Consider the following 26,686-nt stretch of genomic DNA (forward strand, 5'->3'; position numbering starts at 1 on the left):
TAGATAGAAAGTTCTACCATGAGCAATAATGTGATGGATCTAACCATTCTCCAAGGAGCCTTCCTGCAGCCTAAGGAGACCCTTTCCAATGGAAGAATCACTTAAATTGCAAGAAGGCTTCAAACTTTGTTCAGTGGTATGCTAGGATGGAGGTAGGGTCCATTCCTTTAGCAGTACAGGATTTGGGTGAAGGGCACACGCTTTTATGCCTAAGGTTCCAGTCTCACACATCCTGACAATTCAAGTGTAAAGGATAGTAACACTGGGAAAGACCTAAGGCAGATCTATCAATTAACCATGTTAGGTAAATAGATCCTTCATTTTCAGAGGCAGTATAACTCTATGTAACAGAATTTGGAGACAGAATGCATGGGAAGTTATTGCCTATATACAGGTATTTTTTTTTTCCTAGAAAAAGAGGTGCTGGAACTCTCAAGAGGGAAATGAAGGAGAAACACATGGGTGCTGCTCATGAACTTTTAACCATTTTTTGAGAATTTTATTTCCACAAAGAAGTTCCAGAACTGCATTCCACTGTGTTCCCCCAGAAAAAAAGCTCCACTTATATGTCTGACTTAGAGCCAATTTGGTGTAGTGGTTGGGAGTGTGGACTTTAACCTGCTGGTGTAAGCTTGAGTCAGTCACAAGTTCTTTCAGAGCTGTTCTCTCAAGAGCAGTTCTCAGCTCCACCTACTTCACAGGGTGCCTGTTGTAGGGATGAGAAGGGAAAGGAGATTATAAACTGCTCTGAGACTCCAAGTGAAGGGTGAGGTATAAACCAACCTCCTCCTCCTCCTCTTGTTGTCAGTTTTCCAGAAATGGTGGCCCAGCCCTTATTGGAAACAGAATACTTGACTAGATGGATCTTTATTCTGATCTGTGTTTTTAATTTTTTGTGAGCTTTTGAACAACCATTGCTATTTGGTACAAGTGCTGGCCTTACCTGGTCAATGGTTGGTCTCAGTTTAAGGCAGTGTCATACGTTTCATCACCATCGTCCATTATCATCAAAGTATCCAAAGCCAGTCCCCAAACCAGAAAGTGATCTAGTAGCAGTACATCAAATTCAAATAATTGGGCAAGATGGTATTTTATATATAAGGAATGCAAGTCAGCCAGGACTATATGTATTCTTCCTTCATGCATCTGACATCTTCCAAAAGTTTCTCTCTCAGAAAATATGTCCAAAGAACCCTCAAACTTTCCTAAGTACAACCACCAACAGGTTTTTCTTGGCTTACACAACACGTAATTGCCCCATCCTGAGAAATGCAGGCTGTGGGGATAGGAATAATTACCCCTCTCTGACACTGGTGTCGTGCAATGCCAGATCAACCAATAATCAGATCGCAGTTCTCTGGGATTACCTGGTGAAACAGGAGATAGACCTGGTTTGCGTGACCAAGACCTGGGTGCAGGATGGTGAAACAGTTGCCTTGCAGCAGTTGACCCCCCCCCCCCGGTGTTTCTTGGCCCTCCACAAGTCTCAGACAGATGGGGGTGGGGCTTTGGTTTGCTGATCCAGGACTCTTATCCCTTTAGGGCACCCCCTGATACAAAGATTGCTGGCATTGAATGTGTGGGCCTAGTGTGGGAAGCCAAGGAGGACTTGGCCATTTGGCTGGTGTACTGTTCACCTAACGCCCCAGCCAGTATCTTGCCTGGCCTGATGGAGGTGGTGTCCGCCTGGGCATTGGAGTATCCCAGGCTTTTAGTCCTAGGGGACTTCAGTGTCCATGCTAAAGATGCAACCTCCTTGCAGACCAAGGACCTAATGTCATCCATGGCGACATTAGGGCTCTCCCAATTTGTTCTGGCCCCTACACATCAAGCAGAACACATGCTGGATCTGATCTTTGTGTCAGGGATTACAGTGGACTGTATCACCACAGACATGGTGTCATGATTGGACCACTTTGCCTTGAAGGCCCGGCTATGTGCTCCTGGCCCTCCCTGTTTAGGCAGAGAGCACATTTATGCTCGCCCGCGGAGCCTGATGGACCCCAATGCGTTCCAAAGGGCTCTGTGGAATCCAATTTCTCCTGACAGCCTATTAGATGGTGTAGTGGATGATTGGCATATCCATCTTTCCGAGGCCATAAATATGGTCACCCCCCTGGTGCCCTCTTCATCCTCATGATCACTCAGCCCCTTGGTATTTCATGGAGCTGAGACAAATGAAGCAAGAACTAAGATGGCTAGAGAGAGGGCCAAAAACCAGTTTACATTTGCGACGCAAAAGCCGCGGGATTTTGTGGCTCTTCCGGGTTCTGCGGAGCAACGTGTGCGAAATCCGCGCAGATGCTGCGCGGTGAAGAGGGACGTCGCTGCCGAGTAAGGTCAGTGCGAAAACGCTCAGAGTGTGGCGAAGAGTTCGCAATGAGGCTGCAAGAACATCTTATAGGTCCTTTGTTCAGATCTATGAGATGACCATGGAGGCCACTAAGGAGGAGTTCTATGCAGCCTCCATTGCATCTGCAAAATCGCGTCCAGCCCAATTATTTAGATTAATTTGGTCTTTGACTTCTTTGCCTCAAGGCACCCCAAATGTTAGTGAATTGGTTATTGGCTGTGAGGCTTTTGCAAACCATTTTGCAGATAAAATCTCGTTGCTCCACCGTGACCTCCCAGCCATTGTCCATCCATGGGTCTGGTTCTGGACCACTTCAGCCCACTCTCTCAGGAGGAGGTTAATAAGATCCTGGTGGCTGTGAAACTGACCACTTGCCCCCTTGATCCTCACCCATCATGGCTGGTAAAAGCCAGTAGTGATGCAGTCGAGATTTCCTTGCATGAGATTGTCAACACATCCCTGCTATCAGGGATGTTCCCAGGGGCTTTGAAGGAGACAGTGGTTTGCCCTCTCCTGAAAAAAAATCTTTGGACCCAACAGTCCGTACTAACTACCGCCCAGTATCGAACTTACCATTCCTTGGCAAGGTACTGGAGAAGGTTGTGGCAATGCAGCTCCAGGCCTTCTTGGAGGAAACTGACATCCTGGACCCCTTCCTGTCTGACTTTTGCCCTGCCCATGGGATGGAGACAGTGCTGGTCATCCTAGTGGATGATCTCCAGAGACATCTGGATTGTGGTGGATCGGCACTGCTGATACTTTTAGATCTATAGCAGTGCTTGATATGGTCGACCATGAGGTGTTGACTCACTGCCTCACCGACACGGGGATTCGAGGCTTAGCCATACAGTGGCTGACCTCTTTTCTCCATGGTCAGGGACAGAGGGTGACTCTTGGAGGGGGGGGGGGCGTTATCCCAGCAGCACACACTTGAATGTGGTGTGCCGCAAGGGGCAATCCTTTACCCTATGCTATTTAATATCTATATGTGCCCCCTTGCCCAGATGGTCCAAAGATATAGTTTGGTTGTCACCAGTATGCTAATGACACCCAGCTCTATCTGCTTATGGATGGCCATCCGGACTTCATCCCTGATGAATTGGGTGAGGCATTGCAAGCCGTGGCTGGTTGGTTGCGCCAGAGCTGACTGAAGTTAAATCCATCTAAGACTGAAATCCTGTGTCTGGATCAGGAGGAGGGGGAGCAGGAAGTGGGATCAGGCTCCTGCCCTTTGATGTCACTCAGTTAGTGCCATTGACAGAGGTGAAGAGCTTGGAGGTATTCCTGGATACCTCTTTATTTATGGAGGTCCATGTTGCCACCACTGTAAGGGCTGCCTTTTTCCATCTAAGGCAGGCCCGACAGTTGGCCCCCTACCTTACTTCTCATGATCAGGCCAAAGTCACCTCCAGATCACCTCGGTCACCTCCAGATTAGGCAATTGTAACTCTCTCTATGTGGGGCTACCCTTGACACTGCTCTGGAAACTCCAGCGGGTGCAGAATGCTGCAGCCCAGTTTTTAGCATCAAGGCCTATTTTTTATTTTTATTGGTGCTGCATGAACTGCACTGGCTACCTCTCAAGTACTGGATCCGTTATCCAGGTGCTGGTCCTTACCTTTAAGGCTCTTTATGGCCTGAGGCCTGCATATCTCTGGGATCGCCTCTCCTCAAATGAGCCCCCGGGCTCTGAGGTCAGCTGCACAGCAGCTTCTTGTGATCCCTGGTCCTAAGGATGTCTGACTGGCTTCAATGAGGGCCAGGGCTTTTTCAGTCTGGGCCCCTACCTGGTGGAATGAGCTCCTGTTGGAGATCCAGGCCCTGCAGAACTTATCCAAGTTTTGCAGGGCCTGTAAGACGGAGCTCTTCCGCCAAGCTTTTAATTGATCCAGCGGGTGGCCCCTGAAGTCATCACTTCCCCCAGTACCTTACCACCTAGGTGCTCAAGCTATGCTGAATACTACCAGCCTATATGTGGCTTTATGACTTGCTGCCAATGACGTGGATCATGGTTTTGATCTAATTTGATAATTTTGTAATTATGATATCGTTTAGCTTGGATGTGGTTTATTTAATCTTGCTGTGATTTTTTAAAATATTGTAAGCTGCCCTGAGCCCGCTTGAAGGATAGGATGGGGTATAAATCGGAAAATTAAATTAGATTAAATAATATTCAGTTAGGATAACAGAAATCTATTATTTATTTATTACTTTAAATTTATATCCTGCCCTCTCCGCAAGCAGACTCAGGGAGGCTAACAATCAATTATGTAAAACAATTTAAAACCAATAAAATACATTTAAAACATTTTGTGGTGCTACACAACATTTTGATATGGCAGGATCTTTCTTTTTCTGTTGATGATCCCATGATATTCGTAGCTCCTCAGTAGTGTGAGGTGGTGGTTCTCTCCTGGATTCAGGTGTTGAAGGCCTGTCGAAACAGTTCAGTTTTACAGGCCCTGCGGAATTGTGAAAGATCCCGCAGGGCCCTTATGGCCTCTGGGAGGGCATTCCACATTTCTGGTGCCGGCACTGAAAAAGCCCTAGCCCGAGTGGAGTATAGCCTGGTTTCCTTTGGTTCGGGGATAGACAATAGATTTTGTGTCCCTGAACACAGTGCTCTCTGGGGAACATGCGGAGGAAGGGTGTCCTGTAGATAGGCAGGCCCCCGACCATAAAGGGCTTCACTCAAAGCTCTATGAAAAGCCCTCTCAGTTCTGTCCCTCAAATGTGCCCCCAATCTGTAGCATTGTTCTCATATTGAAAAATTAGTTTGTGGATTTACTACAAGAACTTTGAAATGGAAAACAGAGAAAAACACTTGGGGATCCAAGAGAGGGGATCCTATCCTCATCCCCACTCACTGGGCTGCTCCCACAGCAGCTTGGGCTTCTGTTGTTCCCTCCCGCACCTCTAGCTCTGCTGGCTTGGCAGCCAGGGAAAGGCAGTGACTACTCCTGTGTCCTGTTGCCTGCTTGCCTTCAGCATCACTACCATGGTGGGGCCCTGGGGGAACAGCATCACCACCTTAGTGGTCAGGATGGCAGGGAAGGGGGTCACACATCTCCTCCTCCACGCAGCACATGTGTTGCCACCTCAGTGTTGCCATCTCACTGCCAGGGAGGGCTGGTGTGTCTCGTACTTCCTCCCCTGCCCATTTCCAGTTTTGCAGCCTCAGTGGCTGAGGAGAGTGGAGTGCAGCAGCTTCCCTTCCCCCTTTCACGTCCCCTGTCTGGAGAACTGTTGTGTGCATTTGTGTAAACCTCTACTTTGGAGTTTTTTTGTTTTTGTAAACTCCATTTTTTTTTTTTTACTTTAAGGATTTTTCTGCAAACCTGAGTCTTCCCCCTCCCCCCAGGTCTGTAGAAATATCTTTTCTGTATCTACATGGCTCCCTATATTAAAATGTAAGTATCCACAGATGGGGGCATGTTGATTATTATATGGATAGCCTTGACACACTGACACTGTATCCATTTTTAAAAATGTTACTTTCAAATCAGTGCACAGATTTGAGTGGATTATGACAACAATCTCAGAAAAATGTACACATGTTCTGAGCAGCAGCCATTTTTTAATATGTCTGTCTCTGGAAATCATTTGAAAAAGCAGTTCTCCAGAGGATTAAAGACAAATGTCCCATTGTTTTTCAAGGACAGCATTTCGGTCTATTCTGAATTGTATCATGACTATACCACTACCCAAGTTGGCATGCATGATATAGTCCGCAGTTTTCGACACACCATGGATAAGTTCAGCAGTGAGCCTGGTAGATACAGGTAAGAAAAGCAATGTTTTTATTATTTGATTAGCTGTTAATAGCTACCCAGTGAACAGGTTGAAGTTGTTAAGAGGTAAGAGCAAATGTGCTTTCCTGCCCACTTGTATTTGTTGGAGCAAAACAATACAGACTTGGGCAAGATTGCTTGCACTGAGGGATGCATGTAGTAGACCAGCCACATTAGATGGCCAGTTTATGGTCTGTCCAGGAATAGGAATGGAAATTATCTCCTACTCAGTATTTCTCAGCCATTGCAGCTTCTTTAAAGTCAAACATGTTTATTTACTTAGGAAATGTATATGCCACCTCTCTAGGTCTGCTCATATTGATACAGGCAGCTGATTATCCAGTCATGATGTAAAATTCAGTTATTCATTCCTTTATTTTAAGAGTCTCATTTTACAAGACAGTGCCCAGTACTATCAGTTCTTCATTTTGGCATATATGATATTGGTTCATATATATTTTGACAAGAAAAAAGGGTTAAGAGTTAGAATCTGAGCTTGTATATAAACCCAGCCAAGTGTAAATTGGTAATTAAACAATAGACAAAGAAACACAAACTGATGTGACTTTTACCTGGTAACAAAGGGGATGTGGGATGTCTCATCTTAACTAGCTCATTCCCAAGGGTGGGAGGAGGGGAACACCATTCCCAGGTGAGCTTTTCACAATGGGCGTTTTCGCACTGACCTTCTAGTGGCGCGACCACCCTCTTCACACCGGAGGATCTGCCCGGATTTCGCACAAGAAGCGCCGGTGCACCCAAAAGAGCCGGCGACTTCCGTCGCGAAACCCGCTCAAACGGAAACCGCCAAGAAGCAGGAAAACGTTTGAGCGGGTTTCGCGACGGAAGTCGCCGGCTCTTTTGGGTGCGCCGGCGCTTCTTGTGCGAAATCCGGGCAGATCCTCCGGTGTGAAGAGGGTGGTCGCGCCACTAGAAGGTCAGTGCGAAAACGCCCAATGTGTCATACCCTGGTCAAAACATTACTGTAATGAAGTAAATCTTTCAGGTCCATGGCAGTTAACCAAATTATCATCTCACCTCTTCTCACTTTCAACCTACAGCTAGTTTCAGCAGGTAGCCATGCTGATCTTTAGTAGAACAGCTAGATCTGAGTCCAGTAGCATCTTAGAGACCAACAAGATTTTAGTGGTATGGGCTTTTGAAAATCTTGTTGGTTTCTAAGGAGCTACTGGACTCAAATCTAGCTAACCTAAAACTAAAAATTAACAAATTTCAAATCTTAGCACTGTCTCCCAGTAGACAGCTTCTATTGGCTGGTTTAGAGCACCACTCTCATTGGGTCCTGTTTTGCTGGGAAGTTTTTAATTTAATGTTTAGATTTATATCCTGCCCTTTCTTGCAAGTGGGTTCAGGGTGGCTAACAACAGAAATTTAGGCACTTATTACAGATTAAAAATAAAACATCATAATAACATAACAGTATAAAAACAAAGGCAATACACCATCACAAACACAGATGGAAGCCAACAACAGTGTATAGGCTGATATGCATCAACACAGCACAGTCACCATGATGGTAAGGTGTTGGGGAGGCCAGTTAATACCTGCCAGATCAATTAAAAGCCTGGGAAAGAACTCTGTCTTGCAGGCCCTGTGAAACCTCAAGAAGTCCCCTTTTTATTGTTCTCTGTCACATATAGCCCCTAGCATTTCACTGATGAAACTTGGGATGTACTTCAAAATACATATTCTCAGACCAAGAGTTATTGCCACATGCAGGACTGTTTCTCCAGCCAACTGCTTGGTGATGCACAGTGAAGAAGGAACCAACACTCTGCAAAGGCTTGATTTCTCCTGGAGCAGTCCCAGCAGCATTGCCATTGGTGTATATAGGGGAAAGCTAAGAGTGGGGAGAGATCCTGTTAGAGAATTTGCACGCCGTCCAGGTGGCAGCGAACACTGATGGTGTTGATCCTATGCTACTGTGCTTGGATTGTGCTGTGTACACTTACTGGTGTATACTGTTATCTACTGAAGTGTGTACTGATTACTGTATATGACCTTGGCCTGGCAATGACTCTGAATAATGGATACTGTCCTGGTAAATATATTCTACCATTGCATACAGTTCTCTCTCTTGTCTATTAATTCCTGTGTTTGCCTGTCCCTCTCCTTCAGTGTCTTCTGCTGCGTGCAAATTCTCTAACAGATCCCCTTGCAAATATTGTGGGTCTTCACTTGTGACTCACTGATATGCTTATTAACAGTTACTGCCTTGTAAACACTTGCTGGGAAAACACTTTGTCATATAACAAGTAAAGTAATGGCCAGGATCCAAGGGGATGTTAGATGAAGAATATGTATTTTGGGATCTGTTCTAGGCAGAAGTTTTTTATTTTGTTTTTGCTATATTAAAGTGAATAGTATTGACTATATTTTTATAAATGTTACAAGATGTCTTTTCTTTTGAAGATTTATGGGCACGGGAGCCAATAATCTAGAGAGTGTTGAAGGAACTATGATGTATTATGGGACACCTTTTATTCAAGAAGCAGATTTCCCTTTTAACCTTTTGCTCATGAACATAAAAGAAGTCTCTGGAAATAGCATTTTTGAAATTGTAGCTGCATGGATGAAGAGTATGCCACAAGGGAAATGGCCAAATTGGGCGGTAAGCTTCTGATCCAGAGGGGTTACACTTCAAACAGCACTTCACACAGTATAACTTTCGCGGCTCATTTCTTATTTATTTATTTACTCACCCTCTTTTGTCTAAGGAGTCAGGATGACATATGTAATGGACAATCAAAGATTAATGCCTCTCACAGAGTCTGAGAACCTTTGAGTGACATGCTGTTCAAATGGAATTTTGCGGAGAGTATCGGTTTGGAGTGTCAGACCTTTTTCGCACACAGCTCACCTTGCAGTCACAATCCTGTTCCCTCCACAGCATCTGGTCAGATTTCCCACCATTTGCACCGAAGTTACAGGAAGTGCCACAGCTTTTGCGTAGCAAACGTAAACCGCTAAAACCCAGTTTATGTTTGCTACGCAAAAGCCGTGGCACTTCCTGTAACTCCGGTGCAGATGGTGGGAAATCCGACAGATGCTGCGGAGGGAACAGGATTGTGACTGCGAGGTAAGCTGTGTGCGAAAACAGTATCAGTTTGGAGCAGGGAGTTGGACTAGATGGTCTGTATGGCCCCTTCCAACTCTATGGGCGTTTTCGCACTGACCTTCTAGTGGCACGACCACCCTCTTCACACCGGAGGATCTGCCCGGATTTCGCACAAGAAGCGCCGGCGCACCCAAAAGAGCCGGCGACTTCCGTCGTGAAACCCGCTCAAACGGAAACCGCCAAGAAGCAGGAAAACGTTTGAGCGGGTTTCGCGACGGAAGTCGCCGGCTCTTTTGGGTGCGCCGGCGCTTCTTGTGCGAAATCCGGGCAGATCCTCCGGTGTGAAGAGGGTGGTCGCGCCACTAGAAGGTCAGTGCGAAAACGCCCTATGATTCTATGAGCTTAGAAATGACAGTTGGGAACTGACAGTTGAAGAAGAGACAATTTAGCACTGACTGAAACTGGGAAGGAGGCGAAGAAAAGAAGATCCCCATTCAGGCTGAAAAGGGAGAGACCTTCTAGTGAAGAGAAGTAATTCCTGCCTAGTGAAATGGACCGATTTCGCACTCAGTTTACCCCGCTGTCACGTTCCTCTTCTCTGCGCAGCATCTCTTGGATTTCCCACTATCTGCACCAGAGTTACAGGAAGTGTCGTGGGTTTCACACAGCAAATGGAAACCGCTAAAAACCAGTTTCTGTTTGCAGCGTGAAAGCCGCAACACTTCCTGTAACTCCGTCACAGATAGTGGGAAATCTGATGGATGCTGCGCAGAGAAGAGGAATGTGACCATGGGGTAAGCTGAGTGCTAAATCGGTCATGGAGATAGCTCTAAACAGAGGAGTGATACCTTGGTCTGTATATAGAAAAAGATTTGGGGGGGTTGGTCTCCTCCTAAAGAAACTAGTTTGCAGCTCAGGGTTGCTGTTCAATCTGCAAATGGAAGCACAGATCTCCTAAGTACCTTTTGCCAGCTTTGGGTGGTGTGTTAGCTGCAGCCCTTCCTTGATAGGCATATTCAACCAAATGCTCAAAACAAACACACACAAGTGACTGGTTTCATGGCTGTGAGACAGTTTAATGACCGGGTACATGGAATCAATGCTGTGTTATCCTGGACTGTGTCATAAAGCCAGGGGTCCTTTTGTAGAAAAATAGGTGATGGAGCTCATCCAGGGATTGTTTTGCAGCTATGCATACTATTCAATGGACAAGGAGGTGGAACTCTCAGAAGGAAGAGGAGGAACTCTCAGAAAGGTTCAGGAGCTGTGCTCCTGTGAGCTCCCACTGAATCTGAGGCCTGCATAAACCACTAAAGAAACATGGCAAATACACTCCTGTGCCACACACTCCAGCATGATATTGGACAAGTTCATAATAATCAGAATGATGCTGTTATTTGTCGATTTGTACTCCTTTCTCTGCCTTTGTGTAATAAAATAAGGTACCCTGCTGTTCTGATTTAATATTTTTTTGCGCAGAGGTTTTAGCTTTGGTAATTAGACTTCTTCTGACAAGACTGTTCCTTTGTGTTCAGTGACCTTAGAGCAATTTATTCCCCTTTTCTCTGCTTGTAGTGAAATCTCTTTTAATGGAAAGCAATATTAAAATACTTTATTTCAAACATAGAATGATTAACAAGCATGTAAGTACTCAGTCAATATACTAGAATTATGAATGAGGAACTATAATCTACCCAAGTACTTTAGAATACATGCAATTTTAAAAAATGCTTACCTCACTGTAAATGCCAACTTTATTTATTTAAAAAATCGCTGCATTCTGTTGTAAGATATGGCCACTGTGGATTTTATGATGTTGATAACCTGGACTCGTATCTAGCCCAAATATCTTTTAAAAATTATGATAATAAAGTAAGTTATTTTGTATTTTAGATTGGAGACCCTAACAGCGCTCGTATTGCCTCTCGGATTGGAAAGGAATACATAAATGTCATGAACATGCTTCTTTTAACTCTTCCTGGAACGCCCATTACATATTATGGTGAAGAGATAGGAATGGAAAATACCCCATCACAAACTGTGAGTTAAATACTCTGTGAGTTCCAGTCCACAAAGTTAGATCCAGTTTGGTGTAGTGGTTAAGTGCATGGACTCTTATCTGAGAGAACCGGGTTTGATTCCCCACTCCTCCACTTGCACCTGCTAGCATGGCCTTGGGTGAGCCATAGCTCTGGCAGAGGTTGTTTTTGAAAGGGCAGCTGCTGTGAGAGCCCTCTCAGCCCCACCCACTTCACAGGGTGTCTGTTGTGGGGGGAGAAGATAAAGGAGATTGTAAGCTGCTCTTAGTCTCTGATTCAGAGAGAAGGGCGGGGTATAAATCTGCAATTCTTCTTCTTCATCATCCAGGTGGGCAGCATCAGAGTGCTCTGGAAGAGGCTGGTCTTGTCCCCAAAAGAGAACCAATGTCATATCGTGGTTACAGCAGGGGTTCCCAATCTTTTTGGACTTGTGGGAACTTTTGAAATTTTGAGAGGGAGTAGTGAGTGTCAGGCCCAAAGTGCCTTCTTTATGAGACTCAACCAAATCCCATATGGCTTCCACATGAGACAAAACCAAACCAAACATAGTACCTTTGTCCTCACTGCCCAAAAAAAAGTACAGAAGGGAAATGAAATGAGGTGGGGGAGAAGAACTGAGCAAGAAATTGGGGAATAAAAAGAAAAAAAGGAAAGGGGGGGAGGTAGTTAAAGAAAAAGAAGGTGGACTAAAAAGAAAGGTGAAGGGAAAATGAGTCACAATTCTTGGTGCTCACCACTTCACCTGATCCCTCAGTGGCTGTGGCTACAAAGCTAGGGTTGCCAGGTCCCCTTGCCAGGCAGGGGGATTTGGGGGCATTCCTGAGGTGTGACGGGACATTGTGCAATGTCCCTGATGTGATGACGTTATGAGTGACTTCAGCTTCCCCAGTGTATGCTGGGAGACAAGCTCGGCAAAGCAACAAGAATCACGCAACTTCCTGACCTGATAACTTCCTTTCTCAATTGGTGGAAGATAGCTCAATTGGATAAAAGATAGCTGAAGATAGCTCAATGGCTGATAACTTCCTTTCTCAATTGGTGGAAGAAGCCACTAGGGGTTCGGCTGTTCTAGACTTAATATTAAACAACAAGGAAGAGTTAGTAGATGGGGTAAAGGTGGTGGGGATTTTAGGGGGAAGTGACCATGTGCTCCTAGAATTCCTCTTGCTATGGGGGGTGGGGGGTGGGGAGGAGATTCGTAGCATGACTTGTAGGTTAGATTTTCGTAGGGCTAACTTTGTGTTTAAAACAATTTATTATACTGTAATATATTGTAATAATACTTATCATCTGTTATTAAAAAGTTAATACATATACATTACATTTTCTAGACCCTCCCCCCCCCCTTTTCATGACCCCTGGCAGTATATTTTAATTAAATTGCAAAAAAAGGTAATATTATCTATTAAAGAATCTTTATAAAAAATCTTAAAGCAAAAAGAGAAAAGGAAAGAAAAAAACCCAGATTTTATAATTGTAATCCATCTTCATAATAATCCTCTAGTCCTTATCAAAAGAACAAAGAAAAATATATTCACATAGTCTCGCTTTTTGACTATAATCCATTTATCATTCCTTTAGAGTTCAGCCATTGTCAAAAATGGCCAAATATTCTTTAACATTCCATTGTTTATCAACATATTTTTGAATTTTCCCCCACTCATTTTTAAACTTCTCTAAATCATATTCTTTTAAGATTCTTGTAAGCTTGTCCATTTCACTCCAATGCATAACTTTTAGAATCCAGTCCCACCTTTCTGGTGTTTTGTCTTGCTTCCACAACTGTGCATATAATGTCCATGCAGCTGAAAGCATATACCAAATTATCGTTCTGTTTTGTTTACAGTCTTGTAGTAATTCTTTCTCCTGCATTTTTTGAATAGTGGAATCCACTGTGTTTATTCTTAAATCTTGGCCTTTCACCTTTTCTTCCATCTTCTGAACTTTCTTTAACGCTGCTTGAGAATCTTTTCTTAGATCTTCAATTTCTTTTTTGATTTCTTTTTTAACTTCTTCTGCACTGGATTCAATGTCTTTTTTTATTTCCTTCTTACTTTCTATTAGTGACCCCTTTATTATTTTTACCAATCTTGCCTCCATAGCATCCATTGCCTCCTGCCATTTAGCCATTTTTGCTTCTTCAAGTGACCCAGCCCTCAGATTCGCTTTGCACCTGATTTTTGCACAGACATCACTTCCTGTGATGCCTGCCCATTGCTTAAATAGGCTCCAAGGTTGACTGCACAAATTCAATTTTTAATTACACTGTTTTATAGATTAGACCATGCCCTTTTGTATGAGCCCAAAATCGTCGTTTTCTGAAGCTCCTAAGTCCAGATATTAATTTTTTAAAGTTTCAATTTCTTCAAAATGGCATCCGCAGCTTTTCTGTCCCTTTTAAAAAGTTTTTCCTTTTTTCTCCTGGACTGCACCAAAATTGATTCAAAACATATAATCCAATAGATTTCACCTTTTAGTGATGATATCTGCTGGCTCTCCTATTTTTTAAAGTCACGTTTTCTTTTAATTAATTTTTAAAATTTTGACCTTCTTTTAATGGCCGCTGATACTTCTTTATGATTTAAAGTTCTAGAGAGGGCTGGGAGGCTTACAGTTTTCCCTATTCTCAATGGCTTCTTCCTTCCTTTCTTGCCACGAAGTCTCATTTTCAATGGTTAAGAAGTCTCACGTTATTTCTGTGACTCCAGGGGGTTGTCTGGCCTGACCACAGGTATTCAAAACAAAGTTTGTTTTTCCTCTTTTAACCTTATTTTTCCAACTTCGTTAGTCCCAAAATTACCCCCTCCTTTATGTTCCTTATTTTAAGATGACATAGTTGGATCCAGACCTTTATTTTTATTTTAGATTAGTCTTATATTAGTCCCGGAGTGATAGATACAAATCTTTTACCTTTAATGCTGTTATCCTCCTGCACACTGCTCTTTTCAAAGATAGATGTTAATGAGTGCCAAAGAAGCCTTGAATCTTGGTGAATTTAAGTTAATTTAATGACCTCAGAAATCCTCTGTAGACGATCGAATGCAATCCTTCTCCGGGGACTCTTCAAAGCCAAAAAGGAACCCCACTGGAATTCCTCGTCAGCCAAAGTAAATCCCCTCAGAATTTAATATGCATGTCTTGGCCTTCTCCCTGCCTGGAAGAAGTAGGCAGCAGGTGTTAAGATCACCTTCTCTGCCCAGAATAGAGGCTCTGGTCTGCTCCTCGACTGAGAAGCAGCTCCATGATCCAAGCCCAGAAGTCTTTGTAGGGCTAACTTTGATGAGCTCCAAGGCTTGATGAGGGTTGTACCATGGGAGAGGGTGCTGGAAGGGAAAGGAGTGAGTGAAGGGTGGCCTCTTCTCAAACATGAGCTTCTCAAACAAGCCCTCATTATTCCCAGCAAGGTGTAAACATGGTAAGGGATCCCAGAAACTGATGTGGATGAACAGAGAGCTCCAGAATAAGCTAAGGGAGAAAAGGGAAATGTTCAGGAAATGGAGAGAAGGGCTGACCTCTAAAGAAGATTATGTGAGAGTTACTAGGTACTGCAGATCAGCCATCAGAGAGACCAAAACTCAGTATGAGCTGGGTCTGACTATGAGGTCTCACTACAAGAAAAATTTCTTCAGATACATGAGAAGCAAATGCAAAGTAGAGGAGGCAATTGGTCTCTTATTGGGAGTAAAAGAAGAAACTCTGACAGAGGACAGGGAAACAGCAGACAGGCTTAATGATTTTTTTTTGCCTCAGTTTTCTCCCTGAAGAAGAATTCAAGCCCATCTAGAGTTGGTAGAAGACTTAACAGAATGCTTAAGAGGCTCGTTGACATGGGTAGAGAAATTGTGGAGAGGCACCTGGCTGCACTGAATGAGTAGAAATCCCCTGGGCCAGATGCTGTGCACCTGAGAGTGCTCAAAGAACTTCCTAAAGAACTAGCAGAGCCTTTGTCCATCATCTTCAAGACCTCCTGGAAAACTGGGGATGTCCCACAAGATTAGAAGAGAGGAAACATTATCCCAATCTTTAAAAAAGGGAAGAAGGATGAACTGGGAAACTACAGGGCAGTTAGTCTGACTTCTGTTGCTGGAAAGATATTTGAGCAGATTTTAAAGGGGTCGATCTGTGAGCATCTGAAGGATAACTTGGTGATTTGAGGAAGTCAGCATGGATTTGTCTCCAAAAGGTCTTGCCATACCAACCTGGTTTCCTTCTTTAATCAAGTAACAAGTTTACTAGATTGTGGGAACGCTGTTGATGTGGTTTATCTGGATTTCAGTAAAGCTTTTGATAAGGTTCCCCATGACATTCTGATGGGCAAACTGGAAGACTGTGGACTGAACTATAGGACAGTTGGGTGAATAGGAAAATGGTTTGAGGACTGTACCAAATGAATGATTGTCAATGGAGTTTTGTCAGATTGGAGAGAAGTGTCCAGTGGGGTGCCACAGGGCTTGGTTTTGGGCCCTGTTCTTTTCAACATTTTTATCAATCATCTGGATGAAGGGGTAGAAGGGCTGCTCATAAAATTTGGTGATGATACCAAATTGGAAGGAGTAGCAAACACCCAGGAGGCTAGTTAAAATTCAACAAGATCTGAATAATCTGGAGAAGTGGACAGTTGCGAACAGGATGCAATTCAACAAGGAAAAGTACAAAGTCTTACATCTGGGCCACAAAAATGTGAAGCACAAATACTGGATGGGGAATACACTTTTGGAAAGTAGTATGTGCAGAAAAGATCTTGGGGTACTAGTGGACTGTAAACCAAATATGAGCAGTCAGTGTGATGACATGGCAAAAAAGGCAAATTCAATCCTGGGTTGTATTAAAAGGGTTTGTGAAGAAAAGGAGTAGTCGGGAGCCAGTTGCTGTTGTGCATTTCTCTTTATTCAGTCCCTGTTACAGTCTTTCCCCTGGCATGAACGGTGACCTCCCCCATTTGGCCAGGCCGGTTTATATCTATCCTTCACCCACGTGTGTCCCGTGTGCCCTAAAGGGCCCATCGCCTCCTGCTATTCCTCCACAGGGCTATTGCATCAAAATCACAGGAGGTCATAGCTCCACTGAACACTGCCTTGGTCAGGCCACACCTGGAATATTGTGTGCAGTTCTGGAAGCCTCACTTCAAAAAAGATGTGGACAAAGTTGAGCGAATGCAAAGGAGAACAATGAGGATGATCAAGGAAGAACCCTATGAGGAAAGGCTGAGAACCTTGGGAATGTTCAGTCTGGAGAAGAGGAGATTGAGAGGGGACATGATTGCTGTCTTAAATATCTGAAAGGCTGTCATTTAGAGGAGGGCAAGAAGCTGTTGCACTTGGCAGCCAAGGATAGGACCCAAAGCAATTGTCTCAAATTACAAGCAGAAAGGTACTGGCTGGATATTAGGAAAAATGTTTTTACAGTCAGAATAGTACAGAAGTGGAACCAGCTGCCTAGGAAAGTGGTGAGCTCCCCTTCATTGGCAGTCTTCAAAACACAGCTGCATGATTATTTGTCAGAGATGCTTTAGGCTGATCCTGCATGGAGCAGGGGATTGGACTAGATGGTCTGTATGGCCCCTTCCAACTCTATGATTCTATACCCAGAAGTGACATCCTTGTGTTGGGGATGTCACACAGGGGATACTCTGGTTTCAAACTCTATGGTTAAACTGGGCTTAGCAAAAAACAAACATTGTGATGTATTGGCTAACAATGTTTAGTAAAACCATTTAAAGAATCATATAATCTTTTTGTACAGTACAATTTTACAAGAATCTTATGCTTGCAGACTGCAGCATAGCTGCTAGGCTGCATGAGCAGAGTTTGCTTCCCTGAATGGGAAGAGTCAGGGGGCGCCCATTTCGGCATGCAGAGAAAAAGGCGGGAGAAAATCTGCGCTCCTCATCGGCTCCTTCGTCTTGACAGACGATCGGCTGAGGCTGAGGCTTTTCTTTTGTTTTTGGCTGGATGTCGGGGTTTGTTGGGGCAGTCGACTGGGCAGTGGTGGGTGAAGCGTCGGCTGGAGCGTCAGTGTCAGCTGGAGTGTCGGCTGCAGTGCTGCGGGCTGGCAGCAGCATCGGAGGTGGTGGAGGACGTGGCGTTGTCCTTCTTGTTGGCTGAGTCTGCCTAGGGTTTGGGGTCTGCTGGGGCAGGGGTTGTGGAACCCAGGGGTTGGTCTTTCCCCTTTTAATTTTTGAGGGTGTGGGCCTGTGGGGCAACCTGGGTTTTTTATTATTGCCCTTGAGGTTGGCAGGTGACCATTTTGGAGAGCCTCCCCCTCCCCCCCATTTTTCTCCTACTGGGGACATTGGTGTGCAGCAGAGGCTTTTGTGGCCATTTTGAGTTCCATTTCTTCTTCCAGGGGGAAGCCATTTTAGAGTGGAGCTGCAGGAGGCCATTTTGTGGTCTTGTGCTTGCTATTTAGATGGCTGGTGGAAAAGGGTCGGGCAAGCCCAAAGGAAAAAAGCCAGCGCCTAAGGCGCCCAAGGCTCCTGCGAAAAGGCCACCACCACCGTTATCCTCTTGTGATGCGGAGGGTGATATGGTGGTTGATTTTAATATTGCTTGTAGATTGAGAGCATTGGAACAGGCAGTGGGCATCCTTTCTCCAGGTGGGGAGGATGGTGTGAGGCAATTTAAGAAGGGTAAGCAGGCGAGTATTCTCACCAGGCTGTCTATTCTTGAGGGTAGGTTTGGTGGAGTCGTGGCTGGCAGGGACGCTGGCCTTTGTAGTCCGGATGTGGGTTTGATGGCAGCATAGGGGGTTGGAGCATAGGGGGTTGGTTTGCCATTGGTTCCTGCTGGATTCGGAGGTAGGTTGGGTGATAATTTACAGGTGGGGCCTGGGCAGGTTTGGCCATGGGGAGCATGGGGGCCTGCTTCGGCGATCGGGCAGGGCACTTCCATGTCAAGCGCGGGGGTGCCTGCCTCCTCTGTGTTGGGTGCGTTTCAGAATTGGCTTGGCCATGTGGGCAAGGCGTTCCTAGTGTGTACCCGGGTGCAGAGCATCCTGACATGGCTGGTTCTTTTAGCTGGTTCCTAGCATCCTGGCATGGCTGGTTCCTGGCACCCTCAACATATGGGATGGTGCCTTTTGCTGCTTTGTCATTTAGGGAGGTTGCCTTGCCGCTGGGGGACCACTTGCTTCCTGCTACTAGGGAAAAAATATTTAAAAAGTATGTGGATATTTTTTTTTCTTCTCTTTTGGGAGGTTGAGAAAAAAGACAAGGAAGAATTGGATGAGAAAGAGAAGGAAAAATTGAAAAAACGGAAGGTAGACAGGACCTGGGCTAATTGGCTTCCTGGGTTCTGTATTTATGCCGGGGTGATTGCGAGGGCGCAGCCGTGGCGGGCAGCATCCCTGTTCCAGTATTTGGACATAATTTATAAAGGCTATACGGCCTTGAGTGGACCAGCCTGGTTACAATATGACCAGGAATTTAGGATGAGGGCTGCCCTGTATCCGTCCCTTCAGTGGGATCGGATCCATCAGCAGCTTTGGCTGCAGAGTTATGTCCCCGGCTAGGCCTAATCTGGGTGATCACTCTGATAGTGGTCACTTGGTGAGTAGGTCATCCACATCAGCTGCTGGTTCATCAGGCTCTCCCTGCGGTGCAGCGGGGCAGGCTGTTCAATCCTGCATGCTCTGCTGGGAATTTGGATCCCTTGGGGTATGTAATAGGAAGGCGTGCCAGTTCAAGCACGAGTGCCCCATGTGTGGTGGTTCCCACTCATTTGACAACTGCCCTAGAGCCCGTGGGCGTAAAAATACAAAGAAGCCTGGCGGGAGCGGAGGTGCCTTGCCAGCTAAGAAAGGGGCCCAGCCCGGTGCTGAGCTGACCTGTCCTCGGAATGGGGACAGACTTAAGCCTCTGTTCAGGGTAGGAATAGGCTTTTTTTGGCCTTCTGCCTACATTTCTGAGTCAGAGATTTGTCCAAGATATGCACAGAAACTCAGAGGGGGTTAACCTTGGCTGATAAGGCGCTCCGTTGGGGGCTCCTTAGAGGCTTTGAGGAACCGCCGGGGAAGAGTGGCATTTTTCATCATCTACAGAGGCTTATAGAGCCATTCAATTGGCATAAGCTGACAAGATCCTAAGCTCTTTTGGGACTGATGAACATCTGATACTTGAAAAGATCGAAGTTATGCTGGATATCAGTGGAGAGAGGTACAGATTATAATCTTTCGCTCCGGGACTTTTTTAAGGTAAACTAAATAATTTTGGAAGGTGTGAATGAGTGATCTAGAGAGAGGGGAAGAAGAAAAGAAAGATTGAATTTTGGACTTTGTTAAAATAAGGACATTGCTAAAAACTGGGAAAGAAGTCATTGTTTGGATTACTTGTGGTCACTGAAGAATGCATCATCGTCACAGCTTTGCAACTCCTTCAAGCAAAACAGGAAGTACGTCAAAGATCGTGGGATTTGGATACCATTGAGAACGGGATTTGGTGCCTACCAAAGTAGGAAGTAATAGGGGAAAAGAAACTAACAAAAATCGCGAGACTTGGATACCATTGAGAACGTGACTTGGTTCCTAGCAAAGTAGGAAGTAATAAGAGAAGAGAGAAAATAAAACTTTTAAAATTAATATTTGAGCCTAGGAAGATCAAAGAACAGCGAAATTAGGCTCATTTAAAAGGGCAAGTTTTAAGCTACTGAATCTGATTATTGGACTTCGATTCTGAAATGTGTAAATTTTTGTGGGTTATTTTACTGTCAGAACCAAGAGCAACACGTGCAAGAGCTCTTTCCTTAGAAAAAATGCAAGATCAACTAGAAGCAATGGAAGCTAGGATTATGAAATGAGTTGAGAAGATGTTAACAGCTTGTAAAAAAGAACTTAAAAAAGATATTGGAGATCTTAAAAAAGAAATGGAAGATTTTAAAAATGAGGTGGTGGTGGTTAAGGAAAAAGTCCAGGAGGTTAAGGGAAAAGTCCAGGAGAAAGTTAAAATGCATGATTCCACCTTATTAAAGTTGCAAGAGAAGGTGACAATCCATGACTGCAGACTGATGGAAACCCAAATTCGTCTGAGGGGAGTACCTGAAGAGAAAGGAACTGACTTAAAGGGATATATTGCGAAAATAATTGCTGACTTTTTGGAGGAAGATCATGAAGAGACTAGAAATATGTATGACTAGATGTACAGAGTTAATTCATCATTTGCCAAGAATAACAAGCTGCCAAGAGATGTAGTTATAAGATTTATGACAAAATAAATGGTAGGGAAAATCTTAAACAAAAGTTTTCAAAAGACTTTGACAGTAGGAGGGAGCAGTGTCAGAATAATGAAAGAGTTGCCAAGACAAGTGATAAATGATAGGAAAACTTATAAGAAACTGACAGAGAAACTGCGTGTCAATGGAATAAAATACAGATGGATAATACCTGAAGGCTTGAGTTTCGAGCTGCATGGAAGAAGGATTACAATTACGAATGCACCCAAGCTGTGCAGTTTTTATGGAGAGAATAAAGACTTTGCACCATGATGGATTACAAATTATTACCTTGGAATGTAAATGGACTAAATTCACCGCAAAAAAGAAAAGCAACATTTCATTGGATTAAAAAGCAAAATTGTAATATAATTTGTTTACAAGAAGTCCATATACAACAAAAGGATTATAAATATTTATGGAATAAACAATCAGGACTGGAATTTTTCTCATTGGCGGAGCAAAAGAAAAGAGGCGTGATTTTTTATATTAATCAAAAATTAGAGCCAAAATTGATATTTAAAGACAACGATGGAAGATATGCGGCAGTAGAGACAACAATAAATGCAAAGAAAACATTGTTAATCGGACTGTATGCACCAAATGGCACAAAGGATGCTTTTTTCAAAGATATTATCCAAAAATTTGATGATGTGACTTATGACCAGATATTGATGATGGGGGATTTTAACGGAACAATACAGAATATAATAGGTCTGGGCAAAAAAGGAGAACTGCCAAAATCTTTTTTTGAATTGGTTAAACAAGAAAATGTGGAAGATATCTGGAGAAAATTCAACCCTGAAGTAAGAGACTATACTTTCTTTTCAGCAAGACACAATACTTCTTCCAGAATTGACATGTTATGGGGTACTAAAGATTTGGGCCTCATAACTAAAAAAGTAGAGATTTTACCAAAGATAAGTGCTGATCATAACCCAATTTTATGGATTACAAAACTGCAAAAAAAAAAAAAAAAAATCAAGAAGATGGAGAATAAATGAAGATTTGCTACAAAATAAAGAAACAGTGACATTTCTAGAAAATGAAACTAAAACTTTCTTCCAAATAAACGATATAGATGAAACAGAATTTAAGATGGTATGGGACGCTTATAAAGCTGTAATGAGAGGGATACTGATTACATTAAATCATAAGGATTTAAGAGCGAAAGAAAAACAGACTAGACATTCAAAATGAGATAAAGAAAAAAGAAGGGGAACTGAGAAAAAGGCCAGGGAAAAAGAAAATTATAAGGGAGATTACTATATTACAAACCCAAATGATACATTTGCTAAATAAAGAAATTGAATGGAATTTGAAAAAATTGCAACAGAAATCTTTTGAGGGTGCAAATAAACCTTGAAAGTATTTAGCTTTGCAATTGAAGAAAAAGAGAGAAAGTAAAATTATTAGCAAAATTGTGACTGGTGGAAGAGAGATAGTAGATCAAGAAGGAATAAAAAGAGAATTTTTAAGTAGTATGCCAATTTATTTAAGGGCGTGAAAATAAGAAAAGAAAAGATTGAAGCGTATTTGCAAAATGTCAAAATAGCACCCTTAACGGAAAATATGAAGAAAATTTTGAATGATCCAATAGAAAAAGTTGAAATTGAAGCAGCAATTAATGCAATGAAAATTGGTAAGGCGCCTGGGCCAGATGGATACACGGCTAAATTTTTTAAAATTTTTAAAGAAGAATTAGTACCAAAATTACAAAAATTGATGAATTTGATAAGAATGAAAGGGGAAATACCAAACACTTGGAAGGAAGTTCTAATTTCGTTGATACCCAAAGAAGATAGAGATGTCACGAATGTACAGAACTATAGACCAATTTCATTATTAAATAATGATTATAAGATATATACAAGAATCTTGGCAGAACAACTTAAACAATATTTGATTAATTTTATAAAGGAAGATCAAGCAGGATTTCTCCCTAAAAGACAAAGAAGAGATAATATAAGAACAGTTGTAAATATTGTAGAATATTATGAAAAACATCCAGAAAAGGAAGTTGCATTATTCTTTGCGGATGCAGAGAAAACTTTTGATAATTTGAACTGGGATTTTATGTTTGCAGTAATGGAAAAGATAGAACTTGGAGAGCACTTCATAAGAATGATAAAAGCAATATATATGGAACAGAGCACAAAGTTGTGTATAAATGCAGATCTTACAGATAATATGATGATTAGTAAAGGTACAAGACAAAGTTGCCCGCTTTCACCATTGCTGTTTATTATGACTCTTGAAATTTTGTTGATGCAAGTACAAAATGATAAAGAAATAGAAGGACTGAAAATTAGAGGATTTAATTATAAATACAGAGCATTTGCTGATGATATAATGTTTATTATTGAAAATCCGATACAAATAACACCTTTGCTGTTAGCTTACAAGAATATGGAAAACTGGCGGGATTTCATGTTAATAAAGAAAAGTCAAAACTTTTATGTAAAAATATGCAAGCAAACAAACAAAAGGAATTGCAGAGTTTGACGGGATGTGAAGTTGCTACCAAAGTAAAATATTTGGGCTTAGAGATAACAATGAAGAATATTGATTTATTTAAAAATAACTATGAAAAGCTATGGCATAAGATGGATGAAGATTTGATGAAATGGAACAAACTTAATTTGTCATTGCTGGGCAGAATAGCTGCAATTAAGATGAATATTTTGCCGAGAATAATGTATTTGTTTCAAACCATTCCAATTGTGAAAGACAGTAAACAATTTAATAGATGGCAAAGGAAGATTTCAGAATTTGTCTGGGCTGGGAAAAAACCAAGGATTAAAATGAAAATTTTAACAGATGCTAAAGAAAGAGGAGGATTCCAGCTACCAGACTTAAGAATATATCATGATGCAGTTTGTTTAGTATGGATAAAAGATTGGATCACCCTGTTAAATAAAAAAACTTTTAATGTTGGAAGGTCATGGAAATAAATTCGGCTGGCATGCTTACATGTATTATGGGAAGAAAAAAATGGATGGTTTTTTCTCTCACCATTATATAAGAAATAATTTGTTAAATATATGGATGAAGTATAAGAAGTATGGTGATGAGAAAAAGCCACTATGGATAGTGCCAGAAGAAGTGATAAAAATAACAGCTAAGACCGAGGAAGAAAGAGGGTTGTCATACAATCAACTATTAAAAATACAGAGTGGCAAAAGACTACGATTTGGACGATGTTTCTGGTAAGGCTCTGTTGTTAAGGGATCTGCAGCTATTTGCAGGTAAGGCAGTCATCACTGTCCGTTGCTCTAAGATGGATCAGTTGCAGAAAGGTACGGTGCTCGAGTTGGGTAGTTGTTCAGAGCTTGAGCTGTGTCCAGTTACTGCGTTGGCTACTTATTTGGCCGTTAGGTGGCCCATGGAGGGGTTTTTGTTTATACATTTGAATGGAACAACATGGGGAGCTGTGTGGGAGCTGCTTGCCAGTGGTGCTGAGCCAGTTCCTGCCACCATAGCTCAGGTGAAGCAGGCAGTTACCACTTTGGCCATGGCCAAGGATGAGCAAGCGCATGCACAGCATGTTATTCAATTAGGTCTGCCAAGCTCCCACTGGGGGTGGGGGGACGAATCCCCTGGTTTGGGGGGCCCCAAGCTACTGGCATGGAGCAGGCCACTGGAGGGATTCCTGACATCCTGGACCCCTTTCAGTCTGACTTTTGCCCTGCCCAGGCTACTATATTAACACAGGCTACTATATTAAAATGTAGGTTGACTTCACTTTTATTGGCCTGATTGCACTGCTTTTATGTTGGCCCGTGTATGAGTAAAGTTTTCTTGTCAACATGGGTTGGCTTGCTGGCAAGTTGACAAACCGCACAAATGACACCTGGCTCCTTTGAAAGGCAGTAAAATGTATTTGAGTCCAGTTTAGTAGCCTTGTTCCAAATTAAAAGTAATCTCTGACAGTTGAACATTATTGTTTCATTTTGTAATAAATAATATTGTCTTTTGTTAGGCAGCCTTTTCAGAAAAGTCACCCATGCAATGGAATCATAGTCCTCATGCTGGCTTTACTGAGGGTAACTCAAGCTGGACCCCTGTCAACTCTGACTATCCAAATATAAATGTAGATGTAAGTATGAAGGCTGACATTGTTTTCTCTCTGCTTCAAAATAAAAAGGGAAAAAATTAACATGAAGAATTATTATTTTATTGATCAAGATGACTGCTTGAAGTTAAAATCAAGATATTCAAAAACTAAGGGGAACAATTTAGTCCCTCAAACAACCAAAAGTCCATGCAAAGTGATAATCACAGCTGTGTGTATCAGAGGGACTGGATGGTTTCTTGATTGGGCTATCAAATGTTCAACAAGCCATTGAAAAATTGGGTCATCTTTAATATTTTCTTTCTTTTTTCATTCCATATTACAACATTTCAAACCCCCAAAGGTAAACAAATATGCCCTTAACTCAACCCGAGAATGTAATTAGGACTGCAGACAAGCGATATACATTTGATGAATGAAAAATAGTAATAAATAACTCACAGGCTTGCCTATTAACATTACCCTCCCCAGTTGATCAACTAATCCCTCCAATTAATCAATTAATTGATCTACCAATTTGTTTCATGATGCTTTATTATTTATTATGACTAGACGGCTAAATGATATTTGTAAGGGTCACCGGAACTGAATGAATGTTAAAAGCCAAGAAGCTAGCATATTTTCAGCAGCTGCTGTTGCAGCTGAAGCTACCATTGTTTAAGGCCCAAATCTGACAATCTTTATAGGCCCAATGACACCAGATGGAAACCATGTAGATGTACATTTTAATTATGTTGTAGTTTTTAATTAACGGTACTTATCTGATGTTTTAACCTGACTGTAATCCTTCCTGAGCCCGTTCAGGGGAGGGCAGAATATAAATTCAAATAATAAATAGCATATAAGAAACCACTCAGCACTGAAACCATTATGTTGCAGGTTCAAAAGACTGAACGGAATTCTACACTCAAAATGTATCGAGAGCTCAGTTCCCTTCGTGCCAATGAGCTTCCCATTAATAGGGGATGGATGTGCTATATTTGGAATGACAGCAATATCTTTGTGTATGTGAGAGAACTGGATGGCTTAGAAAAAGTGTTTATGATGGTCTTGAATTTTGGAAAGGAAACCACAACTGATCTCCAGGTTTTGGATCTTGACCTACCCTCAGAAATTATTATAAAGCTAAGCACAAACTTTAACAATAGTGGCAAAGTTGTAAATACAACAGCTATCAAAACTGAAAAGGGTGAAGGACTCATCTTGCAATACAGGACAAGCAAGCCAATCCACAATAAGGAAGCTTTCAAGGATAAGTGTTTTGTTGCAGAAAAGGCATGTTATTCTAGTATGTTCAATTTACTCTACATGTACTGCTAAGTGGCAGTGACAGTTAATTCAAAGTTTTTGCCTTGACAAATTGGGTGCATGTTCTGTGCAATAAAAGGATGTTAGTCTTTCCACTAGATTCAAATATGTTTCATCTCATTCAGATATGTGTGTTAAGTGCCATCAAGTTGTTTCTTACTTATTGTGACCTCCAAGACATCCTAGGCTGATTCCTGACAAGCCTTTGTTCCACTTCCATGCTTTCCCCCACAGCATCTCTGCCTGATTTTGCACACCCTGCTTGGGGCTGCAACTTACACATGCTGCCACAGCTTCAGGATTCTCTGAAAACCAAGATCCTGAAACGGTGTAGGAAACTTGAGAAAGAGGAGGAGCAAGTTGCGGCCCCACGGCAGCATGTGCAAAACTGGGCAGAAGAGCTGTGGGAAAAATGAACATGAGACCTGACAAAGGCTAGTTAGGAACTGGTCCTCCTGTTAACGGCCTTGGTCAGGTATTGCAAAATGAGGGCTGTGGCTTCATTTTTTTGTATTTGTATGTATGTGTGTATTGTTACTGGAATTGGGGGGGTCTCCTAATTTTTTTTTGGGGGGGGGATATTAGCTCTTAGGAGACTTTGGCTGGCAAGAGGCAGTAACAGGGGATCTTTTGCGCAAATTGTATACCAGAATTGTTCCTTTAGAGAACTCTCAGAATAAACCCAAGTGTTGCTTAACCAAGGGAGGTTGTTTATTACTAGAAAATAATAAAATAATTCACACATACAGAAAATAAGATTCACACTGGAAACAAACATATAAGCTTAATAGAAATTACAGAGGTGAGAGGGATATAGCAGGGATTTGGGGAAAATATA

At 42.5% G+C, this 26,686-nt stretch overlaps 1 protein-coding gene across 1 annotated transcript in view; it reads left to right on the top strand.

Moving 5' to 3' along the window:
• Positions 1–25,945, top strand: part of SLC3A1 (solute carrier family 3 member 1) — a 42,831-nt gene extending 16,886 nt beyond the window's left edge. Inside the window, exons 6-10 of the mRNA XM_060247597.1 lie at positions 6,011–6,135; positions 8,578–8,776; positions 11,117–11,263; positions 24,448–24,564; positions 25,420–25,945. Coding sequence (XP_060103580.1) covers positions 6,011–6,135; positions 8,578–8,776; positions 11,117–11,263; positions 24,448–24,564; positions 25,420–25,860 — 1,029 coding nt within the window. The 3' untranslated portion in view covers positions 25,861–25,945. The remainder of the gene's footprint in view (positions 1–6,010; positions 6,136–8,577; positions 8,777–11,116; positions 11,264–24,447; positions 24,565–25,419) is intronic.
• The last annotated feature ends 741 nt before the right edge of the window (positions 25,946–26,686 follow it).

The sequence above is a fragment of the Heteronotia binoei genome, chromosome 1 (genome assembly GCF_032191835.1).
Source record: "Heteronotia binoei isolate CCM8104 ecotype False Entrance Well chromosome 1, APGP_CSIRO_Hbin_v1, whole genome shotgun sequence".
NCBI classification, from domain to species: domain Eukaryota; kingdom Metazoa; phylum Chordata; class Lepidosauria; order Squamata; family Gekkonidae; genus Heteronotia; species Heteronotia binoei.